Source organism: Macrotis lagotis, chromosome 4, assembly GCF_037893015.1.
Source record: "Macrotis lagotis isolate mMagLag1 chromosome 4, bilby.v1.9.chrom.fasta, whole genome shotgun sequence".
Lineage (NCBI taxonomy): Eukaryota > Metazoa > Chordata > Mammalia > Peramelemorphia > Peramelidae > Macrotis > Macrotis lagotis.
Genome location: NC_133661.1, coordinates 189841404 through 189856612, shown reverse-complemented (window position 1 = coordinate 189856612; position 15209 = coordinate 189841404). Strand labels below are relative to the sequence as shown.

At 33.0% G+C, this 15209-nt stretch overlaps 1 protein-coding gene across 1 annotated transcript; it reads left to right on the top strand.

The window, feature by feature from the left end:
- The first annotated feature begins 13405 nt into the window (after window positions 1-13405).
- On the top strand, window positions 13406-14344 carry LOC141520219 (olfactory receptor 4F6-like). The gene has a single exon (XM_074232016.1). The coding sequence runs from the start codon at window positions 13406-13408 to the stop codon at window positions 14342-14344; it is 939 nt and encodes a 312-aa protein (XP_074088117.1).
- The last annotated feature ends 865 nt before the right edge of the window (window positions 14345-15209 follow it).

The following is a 15209-nucleotide window of genomic DNA, read 5'->3' as shown; positions in this document are numbered from 1 at the left end:
CTTCTATCATGTCTTTCATCTTTTTTCCACTTAATTACAGATATCTCATTAATTATATATAATTATTACTACTGAAGATACATATTTTGCTGAATCCAAATGATAGGTGAGATTTTCTTTAGAAAAGAATTTTCACTTTATTAATAATTACCACATTGTTAAATTATTTCTAATGCTACTGTGAAGGAGAAGTTTTGTGTGAAGAAAAGCTTAGTGAAATACAGGACTCTTGGTTCAATAAGAAGACTGATGAAAATTCAATTTTACTCCGATAGTACCAAATAAAAGTGTTTTATGATGCCCTGATAGCTATTTGTGGGCCAATCTCGTCTACTCAGTGCTGATGGATTCACATTTGTTGATGATAGGGAAAAGAACCTAGAGAGATGGATTGAACACCTACATAGTGTTCTTAAGAGAGCATCATCAGTGCAAAAACCACTGCCCAGTTCCCTCATATAATACATATATATTTATATATGTATATATATATGTATATATATATATATATATATATATATATATCATATCATATTCCCTCAACAACTTCCTAACTGAAGTTGGTTTTGACTGTCATTAGGCTTCTTTCAAGTGGCAAAGCACTTGTGCTGATTCTATTCCAGCTGAGATCTACAAGGGGAGTGGGGATCCATTGCTCATCATCTAAAAACGGACTGAAAATTTTCAGGTTATATGGCAAGAAGAAATTATCCCCCAAGAATTCAAGGATGCCTCTATTGTCCATCTCTATAAAGGTAAAGGGAGTAGATTGTCCTGTGCTAATCACAGGGGTATTTCTCTTAGTCATTGCTGGTAAGATTCTTGCAAGAATCCTCAATTGGTTGATCTTTCACCTGAAAGATGGTCACCTGGCTGAGAGCCAATGATTTCAGAAGGGGTGGAGGAACAGTCAACAACTGTGGGAAAAATGCCAGGAATAGAGGGCTACATACAACATTTGTAGATCTGACCAACACTTTTGATACCATCAATCGTGGCGATTTATGGAAATTTATGCTAAAATTTGTTTTCCCAGAGAAGTTCATCAGTATTATACATCAATTCCATGATGGCATGCATGTCCAGTTCTGGATAATGGATGATGCTCTCAAGATTTCCTAGTCACCAAAGGAGTAAAAACAGGATGTGTCCTTGATCTCATACATCTTTCTTTTTATATAAATATTTTATCTGTTTTCCAATTATATAAAATAGTAGTTTCTACTTTTCATTTTTGTAAGGTTTTGAAGTTTGCAATTTTTCCCTACCCTCCTTTTCCTTCCCTACCCCCCACAGAAGGCAGTATGATAATGTTTACATTGTTTCCATGCTATACTTTGATGAACATTGAATGTGTTGAGAAAAAGATTATATCCTTGAAGAAAAAAAATAGTAAAGTTATGTAATAGATAAGACAACTTCTTTTTTTAAAAAAAAAATTGAAGGTAATAGTCTTTGTTTAAATTTAGTAGTTCTTTCGCTGGATACAACTGGTATTCTCTGTTTCAGTTACTCTGAAATTGTGCCTGACTATTGCACTGATGGAATGAGCAGGTTCATTAAGGTTGATTATCACCTCCATGTTGGTGTTAGGGTGTACAGTTTTCTTCTGGTTCTGCTCATCTCACTCAGCATCCATTCATGTAAGTCTTTCTGGGTTTCTCTGAAATCTCATCCCTACTGGTTTCTAATTGAACAATAGTATTTCATAACATACATATACCATAATTTGTTCAGCCATTCTTCAATTAATGAATGGACATTCAATTGATTTCTAATTCTTTGATAACACAAACATAGCTACTGTGAATGTTTTTGTACTAGTGATATTTTTAACCCTTTTTCATGATCTCTTCAGGGTATAGATTCAGTGGTGGTATTGCTTGATCAAAGTTCACAGTTTAATCAACAATGCATTAATGTCCCAAATTTCCTACGTCCTTTCCAATAGTTATCATTGTCCTTTCTGGTCATATTGGCCAATTTGAGAGGTATGAGGTGGCTCTCATACTTTTTAGGATGATGTTTTCTTCCATGTTATCAAATGCTTTCACTGAGGAAGCACTAGAACTCAAGGTCAACTACTGAACAGATGGCAAATACCTGAACTTGAAAAGATTTCATGCCAAGACCAAAGTGGAGGGAGTGTTGTTGCATGATTTTCTGTTTGCAGATGATGTTACTCTCAATACAGTCTCTGAAACTGAGATGCAACAAAGTATGGATCGATTCTCTGGTCGAAAAATAAACAACAAGGAAACAGGTGTTCCATCAGCCAGCACCACATCATCCATATGTGGAACTATTGATTACAACAATGGAGAAGTTTTGAGTATTGTGGATAAGTTCATTTACCTTGGCAGTGTCCTTTTCAGGGAGGTACTCATTGACAATGAGATCGACACAGGTATTGCCAGAGCTAGCTCAGTATTTGGGAGACTGAGAGAAAGTATGGAAGAGAAGGGGAATTAGACTAAATACCAAAATGAAGGTCTATAGAATGGTTCTGCTGACCTCAATGCTATATTCCTGTGAAACCTGGAAAGTCTATCAGCCTCATGTCAGAAAGCTGAATTGTTTTCATTTAAATTGTCATGAGAAGATTCTGAAGTTCACCTGGGAGGAAAAAAATACCAGAAACTGAGGTCCTTTATCAAACTAAACTGCCTATCATTTTAACATTACTACAGAGAATGTAACTATGATGGACTAGGCACATTAGTAGAATGCTAGTCATACACTTGCCCCAAAAATTATTTTTTGAGAATTCACAATTGCATGTGGGCAAGCACTCACAAAGGCCTCAGAATAGACACCAAGGCACCCTAAAGGTCTCATTGAAGAACTTTAGAATTGATTGTATAGTCTGAGGAATACTGGTACAGGACCACCCAGCATGGTGTACTCTCATCAGTGAGGGTATTGCACTCTATGAGGAAAGCAGAATTGAAACAGCTAAAAGGAAATGAAACATGCATAAGTTTAGAGTAACTACTCCAGATGTTCAGCTGAATTAATTTTGCCCTACCTGTGGTATAACATTCTGAGCTTGTATTGGTCTAATTAGGCAAAATCGGTCACAGTGTAATTTGTCTCAAATATAGTGATGTCATTTTGGTCTTTGATAACAAAGCTCAAGAACCAATCATGTGGTATGGTGGATAGAATATGAGTCCTAGGGTCAGGAGAATCTGAATTCAAATCCAACCACAGACACCAGCTGTGTAACACTGGACAAGTCAGTTAACCCCAATCGACTTAAAATTAAAAAGAAGCCATGAAACTATAAATGTGGCCAAATAAAGTGATCTCAAAGCCAAAAGGATTGGATTCAAACCCTTCTTTTGACACATTCTGGTTGTGTGATTCTGGGCAAGTTTAGCTAACCTCTCTATTCTCCAGGTGACATTTTTTGATTATAAGTAGCAGACAATGAATATCTTGATCTACATTGGTAGGACTTTCTTTATAACCAATTCCCTATACCAATAAAGTCACAGATATACTCCTTATATCACACTCACATGAACTAGATGTGATATTTAGTTTGAATTATTAGCTTAATAATTTCAAAAATCTCTTCTAATTCTAAATGTTATGATTCTAGGAGTACCCCAATTCAGTTTTCCTTGAATACCATACCTAATTAATGTCTCATTGCTTCAGAGTGAGTCCTTTTTAATATTACATCTCATGGCCAAATTGTATTTATATCAAGAATGAGCAGTTCATTTTGTAGTGGCATTCAACTTCTATTCAGAATCAATAAAGCATTTCTTTTAAGTACCTGAATTGTTTTATAAATATTAATTTCAACAGTGACTTTATTCATTGCCATTACAGAATTTCTAAGAAGCACATCTTATAACTTACTTTGGTGTGTGCTTTAAATCAAAGTCAGGAGGTAGCAGTAAATAAGGAAGCTTGATCTAAGTAAGAAAAGCTTTCATCAGGGTTGTGTGGTGTCATCTTATATTGACTCTCAAGAGTCAATTCTTAAATTTCCAATGTGTATATTTGCATGACAGAAACTGGAAAATGCCTCATGTTTATTTTATTTTTTTAATGGGGATGGGGAAGTTAGGTGGCCCAGTTGATAGAAAATAGGACCTGGAGTAATGAGTTCAATTCAACCTCAGACATTTAGTCCTTGTGTGACCCTGGGCACATCACTTAACCCTGAGTGCCTCCAAAATTAAAATCATGGGAAAAAGTGTTGTTGATGCAGGTTCAAACTAAGAATATATTTGGTGTACAGATTTTTCCACTATTCCATGTTGCTACCTTAGAATAGAGTCTTTGGGCAAGAAAATCTAGATTGGGTGCTTTAATAGGGATTCTAAACAGCCAGGGGACAAATGAATTCATAGCATTTTTGGAAATGGGGAGATTCAAACGGATAATAAGGAAGACTGCTTCACATTTAGTCATGAATCAAGCATGAATCATATAGAAATTAATCTCATCTTTGCTTCTAAAGAATTTTCACTTTACTTGGCATCAAAGGGGGAGTGGAAAGAAATATCTCCATAAACCAGGCATTATTTCAATAAGAAATAAACTTCCCCAAAGAATTAGTTGGTTAGTTTGACTTTCTAGAGTTAAAAGGATGACTAATGAAAGATCATTACAAGTTTGCAAAACATAAATGAAATATCCATCTATAGCATTCTAAGCAAGGTTCTCTGATTTGTTTTTCCACTTCCACTGTGCTTGCTCTGTAGTGAGCTAGGACAAGCTCCTAATACTCAGCCAAATATTCTCTCACCCTTATTCCCTATCCCTTCCTCAATCTGAATCCCTTACTTATATTTTGCATTTTAATCTATGTACCAAATTTTCATAGTTATTTTTTCTGGTAGCTTGGTTAAAAAATAAAAAGCAAAGTGTTTCAAAGACAGAATCCCCAAAGGTGACCATGCTGAGGACTCTTACACTAAGGCTACACCAATTGGTCACTGATCCTTGATGTTCCTGGAGGAGTAATATTTAATCTGTTTAGGTACTTCTAGATACACATATTTAAAGACACATCCAAAATTTCTGAGGATATTGATGTCCATTATTGTTCCTCTAGATGAATAAGTGGGTGAGATCAAATTAAAGTTAATGGCATGGAGAGAACTGACCCTCTAGTTTCCATCCCTTGAGTCTTCTACTCCAGGATACTACATTTTGATTATCACAAGAAACCTTCTGCTATGTTTGGGTAAGTCAATTGTCCTGCAGAACTTTTGTTAATTGTCTGTATTTATAGTATTCTGTGAAAGTTTAGCAACTATTAGGATCACTTGTATAGGGGATGATCTTAACCAAAATAAGACTCCTATGTGATGTGAAAGCCACAAACTGAATTACTCCCATATCAGACTTAGAATTGTTTTGATTTGGAACCTGGAGGGAAAATATAGGAGTACAATATATGCAAGGATATTACAGGTTTTATATCTGATTTGACCCAAGGGGATTTCTGCCTGACATTTGAAATTAAGAAAATGATTTTGTTGCATATTATGAAGTACTATTATATGGATGAGAAATTGTTTTTATCCTTCTGAAGAAGTAAAATCCCATTGTTCCTTACTATTATGTCAGTGCCATCTGGTGATCATACTGCTCAATACAAAATACTAGAGATCATCTATTCATTTGCTGAGGAAGACACCAAAGAATCAGGTTTTGGGGGTAATTTCTTTTAAGGGATGGAGGCTTTTGAGAAATATCTAGTTTTGTTCTCAAACAGCAGGTGAGTGCCAATGGTAGTCTTGTGAGTCAGAAAAATCAAATGGCCAATGACTTTTAGAAGGGAAAATAAGATTGGGATATTGGTGGCCATGGCATGGGTGAGAAAGATAAGAATGAATCTAATCACTTTTTCATATTGAATTTTAAAGGTGATAGGGAAGTTAAGTGATTTTTCATTGATCCAGATCCTGCATGTGTTACAAGTGGGGCTTGAACCATGACCTTGACTTGAAGGCCAGCCCTTTATTTGCTATCTACTAGTACAGCTTCTTGCGGCAAATAAAATTGGAAATTCCTCATTGTAGCTAGACCCTTACAAATGTATTATGAAGAAATTAAATTAAATACCAAATTCTAAATATAGAGAGCACTCTATGATACCAAATTTGATGACTCTCAAATTTGGAGATGGTAAAATCTAGAAAAAATGAGATGGGATCCTGCAAGAGTTTGGTGGACTAGAATGAAACCAAGTCATTTCAAGTTAATAAAAATAAAGTCTACAATGTGTTATAAAATAAAGTTGACCACATTATGGTTTTGGCTAGACATTAAATCCTATTGAATAGCTCCATTATATAGAGACCTCAATAAGATGAAGAATTGTGCCAAAAATAGCCAGAAAAGTTAATAAAATTTCAATTCAAATTAAAAGAAATAGTTTACTCATTGATGAAAATGATATTCCTGTTCTTTTCCTCTTTCTTATTACATTTAGAATATATTTAGTTTTCGGTGTCATTTTACAAAATTGAATAATGATAGATTAGTGAGACTCCAGAGGAAAATAACCAGGATGCTAATGGGGCTTGAATGATGCCACTTACAAATAAGTTGGATGTAACTGGGATATTCATTGTGAAGAAAATAAGTCTTGGTATTAGTCCTCAAATATCTGAAGGAGTGGTATATGGATAAAGGTCTAATCTCCAAATTTTGAACTAGGAACAATGTTGCCCTAAAAACAATGTATTTCTGCCTTTATGTAAGAAAAATCCAAGAGTAGAATGCTTTGTGAGAATTATTGCATCTTCCCTTTCACTGGGTAGATGGACAACCAGTTCTAGGGTGAGCTGCATAGAATATTACTATGCCACTATTTATTGGACTTTATAATCTTAAATATCATTTCAATTCTGAGCTTTCCTGATTCTATAATACCTTAATTGTGGTCAGGTTTAGCCAGGTTTGGAGTGAGTGGTGATTCAGAGCACAAGATTCTGTGAAGTTATTGATGATTTCACCTTCTATTGGAGATCCTTTGTGAACCTTTGCTTTTTCAAAATTTATTTTAAAAATTTTCCCCCAAATATATGCAAAAGCAAATTTCAACATTCACTTCCAAAATTAAGAGGTCTAAATTCTCTTCCTTCCTTACACCCCACTCCCTGCAGCAAGCAAGCAACTTTCTTGATAGAGATTTAAAATGCATAGCTATGGGGCAGTTAGGTGGCACAGGGGATAAAGCACTGTCCCTGGAGTCAGGAGTTCAAATCTGAACTCAGACCCTTAATAATTACCTAGCTGTGTAACCTTGATCAAGTCGCTTAACCCCATTGCCTTGCAAAAAATCCCTCCCCCGCCAAAAGATATTTTTTAGAATGTGTAATGATGAAAAACATTACAATAATAATGTTGTAAAAGTGATCATTAATCCCATCCCACTATCAGCCTGTGTTTTGAACTGCAGATCAGGGATTGATATAGCCAAGTGTTTTATGGGAGCCAGATGCTTTCTATCTCTCCTACAGTAAAAATGTCTTTTCTACTCACTAGGTTCACCATCAAACTACTAAATGTGGCCCAATCAGATTGAAACGAAATTAAGAAAGATATAATAATATAAATAAAAATACTTAAAATATAATGCTAATGTCATTTTCTAAATCAATATGTGGCCTGGGGAGATCCTTATGTACATTTTGGTGCCACTCTCCATTTTTATTTGAATTTGACAGCATTGTTGTAGGAGACTGCATTCTTTCAGATGTACACCCTCCATTGAAGTGTTCCAATGAAGTGGAACAGTATTTTTGTCATACTCTATGTATTTCAATTCTGGAACAGGATCAGAATTGGGGATAAAATATTATTCAAGCAAAAAATTTTGGTTTCTGTCAGAGTCATGGTATGTACATTGTTTGAACTCATGTCCTTTAGGGATTGTCTTTCATCTACTTTTTCTGTTAATTTATTCCCCATATTTTTTCTTTTATTCATATTTTCAACCTTTCTGTTCCTTTATTATAACTTTCTTTTTTCCCCTCTTTATCATTTAATTTATAAATTTCTGCATTCTCAAACATTTATTGAGGAAGGAAGAAAATAGGCATTCATTAAGAGTTTACTATTTGACAGACAGTTTAAAATATCTCGCTTCATCATACACTTCAGAGATAGGTACTATTTCATATTAAAGGAAACCGAGGTGGACTGAACAGTTAAGTGAACAGAGCATTGTCATATATATATATATATAGTAAGTGTCTGAAGCCAGCTTTGAAGTGAGGTCATGTTAATTTTTGACTCAATGCTCTATTCTGTGCTACCTACCAGCACCAGTTATGCACATATCCCTGGGCAGGGAGCTGAAGAGTTGGAAACAGATGGAAAAGATATTCTTTCTTAGACAAAGATATTCCTTTTTGTGGGGAGATTCACCTAATCATAAAGAAATGATTGGGGGAAGCATGTTGTATATGAAAAGTTCTTATCATAATACATACAAAAAAACTCCGGGAATTTAGAGGATGAAGCAATCATTGAGAGATGGGGGCATTAGGCAAGTTTTATTGAAAACCATTCTTCTTTTAATGTTTTTATGGTATGTCACATGGTCAGAACAATTCAGTGGTCTTTTGAGTATGGTTTGCTATTTTTTTCAAAAAAGAACAATTCACAACTCCGTCAGCTCAACACCAGTTCTACACTCTGTCTTTTTGCTGCCTTGCCAACAAATAGTCATATTTTATTCTGATACATTTTAGAAGCAATCTGAAAGTGGCTTAGTTATAATTTTCTTATTGCTGATTTGGAGCATTTTTATATGGCTATTGATTGATTTTCTTCATTAGATAACATTATATCTTTTCTCCATTCTCTTATCGTAGAATGAACCTGTTTTGGTATTTGAACCAGTCCCTTATAATCTTAGATACAGAAATTCATGAGAAGAAACTTTTTTTTCAATTAACTGTTTCCATTATAATTTCTCCTGCTTCTATTTTGTTTAGGATTGTTTTTTGATTTTATGAATTACAAGTATTCATTTTTATCTTTTGTGATTTTTACTGTTCTCCTCTTCCCCTACATTCTTGCCTTAGGAATTCCTCACCTCCAATGGTTATGAATGGTATTTCTTATTTAATTAAATTGTGATGTTAAGTTTACATCTAGGTTATGTAACCATTGGTAACTCATTGTCATATATTAAATTTATGATAAATTTAAATATATTATATTTATACTCGACTCTCTTACATTCTCCCCAGCAGATTTTGTTGAAGAGTGAATTATTGCTATTGTATATGGTTTCTTTGGGTTTAGCTAATGGTAAATTAACATGTTCATTTTGCTTTTGTATCTAAACTATATCTAAGGTCTCCTACTGCTTTATCTTATTTTGATCAGTACTAGTTTTGACTTTTAATCAATAGTAAACTAGTTTTTACTATTACTGATTAATAGTAGAGTTTGACAGAAGAAATTGTTAAGGTCCTTCATTCTCACTTAAGAAAATACTTTTGTGATTATTTGATATTTTATTATTCCAGATGATTATTTTTTTCAGTTTTTCTAGTTGTATAAAATAATCCTTTAGCAGTTTGGCATTGAATAAGTATGCTAACTTACAAAGTCAGATTTATTTTATTCACTCAGGTCAAAGATGAACAATCAATATATCACTTATAATTTTTGACTATATTAATATGCTGGGTGTTCTAAAATATTAACAATTTTCAGGCATTAAAGTTTAAAATCATACTGATACTTTTTAGATACCTTTTAGTTTATTTTATCTCTCATTCTGTCTCTGTCTCTGTCTCTGATTGTGTATCTATCTTTCTAATTTTATTAGTAACATATGGAAAAGCTTATGTAGATTTCTTTCATACCTTTCTATATTGCAAAAGTTATCAAGTTTCAATGAATGTTAAATTTTTATGCTTCACTAAATCATGTCATTGTTAAAACATGTTTATTTCTTATTTACAGATTTTTATTATTTCAACTTTTTTCTTTTATTATTGCTTTAGATAGTATTTCTTTCATCATATCATATAACAGCCTTGATAAATGAACTCCTTGCTTCAATTTTCAGATAGTTATATGATGTGGTAGATACATTACTGGACTCAGAATAAGGAAGACTGGAGTTCAGACCTATTCTCAGAAAATTACTAGTTTTGTATCCCTGGGAAAGGTATTTAACCTCTATTTGTTTCAGTTTTTTTCATCTTTAAAATAAGGATAACAACAGCACCTACTTCCCAAGGTTGTTGTGAAGGTCAAACAAAATAAAATAATAATTGTAAAGCTTTTAGCACAGTTTCAGCCTAAAGTAAGTGTGCTGCATAAATATGTATTATTATTGTTATTATTAATATTATTATTACCCTTGACCTTGTTGAAAAGACTTCTTGTTTATCCATGCCTTATTTTATGCAAGTTCCTGGTTTTAGATAAGTATTAACCATATTAGGGAAAAGTCCACTTAGTACTTTACTTTTTAATGTTTCAAACATGAAAGTGTAGAAATTTGTCAAAGTTTTTTCTGCATCTATTTATATAACTTTTTTGAGCTTACTATGCTTAATTATGCTTATAGTCTTGCTAATAGTTCAGCTAATTTTGTAGTATTAGGATAAATTCAATTTGGTCATAGTATATAATCTTTGGGATATATTTCTGTAGCTGCTTTGCTAATATTTAATATTTTTGTTTTGATTGTTAATCTGTGGATAATGGGTTATATTTTTCTTTCTCTAATCCCACTATTTTTGATACTATGACAATTATTTTTACAAAATGAAGAATTTAATATGATGCTTTCTTTTTTGATTTTTAAAATAGTTATGTAATGTTGAAATAAATTGCTCTTTGAATGTTTGATATAATTCACTTGTAAATCAATCACTTTTTAATTTTCCTTTATGAGTTCAGCTATGGATTGATTGTTCATTTTCTTTTCCTTGGTTTGGAATCTTTCAACTTTTCATTTCTTGTTCAAATGTAATTTGAACTTTTGCAACACAGGGGCTGCCCCCCCCTTTCCTCAGTATCCTAAGGAAAGGGCACATAATATACATGTTATGAAAGCTTATTGACTGATGGACATTTAATCTAGATATTTCTTCACCTGATTTTTTTAAATCTTCATTCATTTTTTAAAGCTATCATATGTGGTCACAAATAATTGGGCAAAGTTATTATCTTTAATTTTATTAACTTCTGATTTTGTTGTTAACTTTGTTTTTTCTTTTTAAAATAATTTAGTTTTTCTTTCCTTTTTGTAACCAAAGTTTATTTTATTAGCTTAAAAACAGATCTTAATTTTATCAATTTGTTTTTTTACTTTCAATTTATTAAAAAAATTCATTTTTGTCCTTTATTTCTTGATTTGTGACTTTTTAATTGTTTTAAGTTGCATTCCAAACTCATAATTTACACTTTGTCTCTTTTGTTGATCAAAGCATTTAGAGATGAAAATAAATTGTCCTAAGGATTGTTTTCAATGAATCTTAATAGCTTAATTAATGACAGCTCTTTTTTTTGGTAGGGTGATTTTCTTTGATGAAATTTCTGCTGTTTTAATTACTTGTCCTTTGACCTACCAATTCTCAAAGATTATTTGGTTTCTATTTTTATGAATCCTTTATTACACATCCCTGAATTTATTAAAATTTTATGGTTCTTTTGGTCAGTAAAGGAGGTATTTGCTATATATCTGATTTTTCATGTTTGCTTTTTATTCTTTTGCATATGTTTGATATTATGTAAAGAGTTCATATACAGAAAAGTAATAAACATACAGCCTTGATTACTATTCAGTAATTGCCAGAAATGTGTCGTAAAAACAAACTTTTATAAAAGTATATTTAAGTTCTAAACATTTTTGCATATATATATTTTTTTTAGTCTTCTGAAGGTTTGAAAGATACACTGAGGTCTTCATCTATCTTAGTTTTACATTCTATTTTCCCTGTAATCTGATTAAATTTTCTTCTAAGCATTTAGATGCAGTCATTCAGAAAATACATACCTCTTGATTTACTATCAGGAAGAAGGGACAGGGGTAGAACACTGGTCCTGAAGTCAGAATGACCTAGGTTCAAATCTTGTCAGACATTTACTACCTGTGTCACCTTAGGCACATCACTTAATCATAATGGCCTCATATCCAGGGCCATTTCCAATCATTCTGATCTATATCTGACCATGAGACCCAGATGGTGGGTGAGGCTGTTGACATAGCACAGTATCCCTCCCACTCAAATCCATTTCATGTACTTGTCATGGTATCACCTCCCTGATGTCATGGCCTTCTTTGAGACAAAGACCAAAAAAACCCACCATCAAGTAATAATATTAGTATATTAACTGAGATATGTTTAAATCTACTGTAGTTCTTCCTGCTTATCTCACTATATTATGTATATTTTTACTATTACCTTGCTTAGGATCATGATTGCTACCACTAATTTTTTTTTTAGGTTTTTGCAAGGCAAATGGGGTTAAGTGGCTTGCCCAAGGCCACACAGCTAGGTAATTATTAAGTGTCTGACACCAGATTTGAACCCAGGTACTCCTGACTCCAAGGCTGGTGCTTTATCCACTATATGCCACTTAGCCGCCCTATTACCACGATTTATTTATAGTTTACTGGATACACAATAAATTCTTCTCTAATCACTTTCTTCAACTTTAGGCCAATATTCCTGTGTCAAGTTTGGTTCCTGCAAACAATATCATTAATTTTGCTTTCTAATTTTGCTTTCTGGGTATGAGTTAATTTCATTAGTATCCATGACTTTGAATATTAATTGTATATTTTCATTTATCCTTTTTTTCAGTTCCTTTTTTGCGAAGAATTAGAAAATGAAATCGAAAAATGTGGTTAAATCTAGTGAGATATAAGCAAAGCAATCTGTTCTCACTTCACTGTCCTTCCACTTTTTTTGCTCACATATACTTTTTATTTTATTTTATTTTAGGCAAGGCAAATGGGGTTAAGTGGCTTGCCCAAGGCCACATAGCTGAGTAATTATTAAGTGTCTGAGGGCAGATTTGAACTTAGGTATTACAGATTCCAGGGCCAGTGCTCTATCCACTGAACCACCTAGCTGCCTTCATATATAACTTAATCACAAAAATCAGTTTTTTTTAGTTGGATTGGGTATACTTTGCATTTTTCATTCAGCATTTACTGAAACCGTTTTATTTCTTAGCACTTATATATATATATATATATATATATATATATCCAAAAAAAGTAAGTATGCAGCATACTGATAAATGAGTTATTTAAAAACTCATATCCAGAAGAATTATTATATAAATTATTAGAATTTTTAAAATATCTATATTACAATAGTCCTTATTCATTTATTTATTTATTTTGGTTTTGTTTTTCTTTTCAGGGGACCTTAAAGTTAGTGTGATGAATGAACTGAATCATTCCATGGTGTCAGAGTTTGTGTTCCTGGGAATATCCAGTTCTTGGAATATAGAGCTTAGTCTCTTGGTGTTTGCCACCATTTTCTATATGGCTGTCGTGTTGGGAAACATCTTTATTATACTTGCAGTGATCTCTGATAGTCATCTTCATTCTCCGATGTATTTTTTGTTGGCCAACCTCTCTATTATTGATTTGTGTCTCTCCACTGTTGCAATTCCCAAGATGATTTATGACCTTTTTTATGAGCACAAGGTCATATCATTCTATGGTTGTTACACCCAGATATTTTTCATTCATTTTATGGGAGGAACTGAGATGGTGCTACTCATTTCTATGGCATTTGATAGATATATTGCTATATGCAAGCCTCTTCACTATTTGACCATTATGAACCCCAAAATGTGTATTGTTCTTCTGGTATCTGCTTGGGTCATCGGCCTTATACACTCAGTGATCCAGTTGGCTTTTGTGGTGAATCTGCCTTTCTGTGGTCCTAATGAAATTGACAGTTTTTATTGTGATCTTCCTCGATTCATCAAATTGGCCTGCATGGACACCTATAAGTTGGAGTTCATTGTTACAGCTAACAGTGGTTTCATCTCTATTGGCAGCATGTTTCTCTTATTCATTTCCTATATTTACATCTTGGTCACTGTTCAGAAACATTCTTCAAGTGGATTGTCCAAGGCTCTCTCTACTCTTTCAGCTCACATCAGTGTGGTGATCTTATTCTTTGGTCCATGTATCTTTTTTTATGTGTGGCCTTTCCCTACAAAGCCAGTGGATAAATTTCTTGCTGTTATTGACTTAATTATCACCCCTGTCTTAAATCCATCAATTTATACATTTAGAAACAAAGATATGAAGGCAGCAATGAAGAGACTGATTGGCCAGATAGTGAGTTTTAGGAAAATTTTATGAACCACATTTATAAACAGAAATAATATTCATCACGTTCATAGCCATCATTTAACATGTGGATGTGGTACAGTGTGGTGAAGTGGATAGAATGTTGACCTGGATACTAGGAAGATTTATATACATTTATACATATATATGTATAAATGTCCCTTAGTTTCTCAGTACTTTATACAGCTCAGATCATAAATTTCAGAGCAGTGACTGATCTGATTTTAGTTTTGTCAGAATTTACTCATGCAGGAATTTCCTTTAGCCATAGAAGTTCAGTGGAAAATTGCATAGAGTGATGAATTTAGAGTCAGGAGTATCCAAATTCAAATTCTCCACACATTTCCCACACATTTACGAGCTATAGAGCCCTGAACATGTCACTTAGTCTTTTATTTTCAGTTTTCTTATCTCCAAACAGGAAAAAATAATAGCACTTAAATCACACAATTGTAAAGATTACATGAGTTAACTTATGTAGAATGCTTTTCATATTTTTAAATTCTAGTGAGTTTTCCTTTCTCTTTCCTATTTATTTATGAATATGTTAAGCCAAAATCTTGACAGACAGTGTGTTCTATCCTAGTAGTTCTTAAACTGGTATAAAGATTAATCACCTAATAGACAGTTTGATTCCTATTTTAGCTTCTTTCTGTTCTACTTGACCAGATTAAAATCTTTTTTAAAGAAGCATCTTTTGGTGCTAGATGGCATAGCCAAAGCAAACTATAAATTTGAAATGAAATATAAGGATCACAAATTTACTTTTTTAATTGGTGCCTTAGAGTGAGATTTAACTTATAATCATTAAAGTATTTCTTTTATTAAACTTTATTTAGTATGTCTGAATTCTAATGCAGTTATTGTCACTTGGAAT

Excerpts from the sequence above, each read along its gene's own strand:
- LOC141520219 (XM_074232016.1), top strand. The coding sequence starts at position 13,406 with ATGAATGAACTGAATCATTCCATGGTGTCAGAGTTTGTGTTCCTGGGA.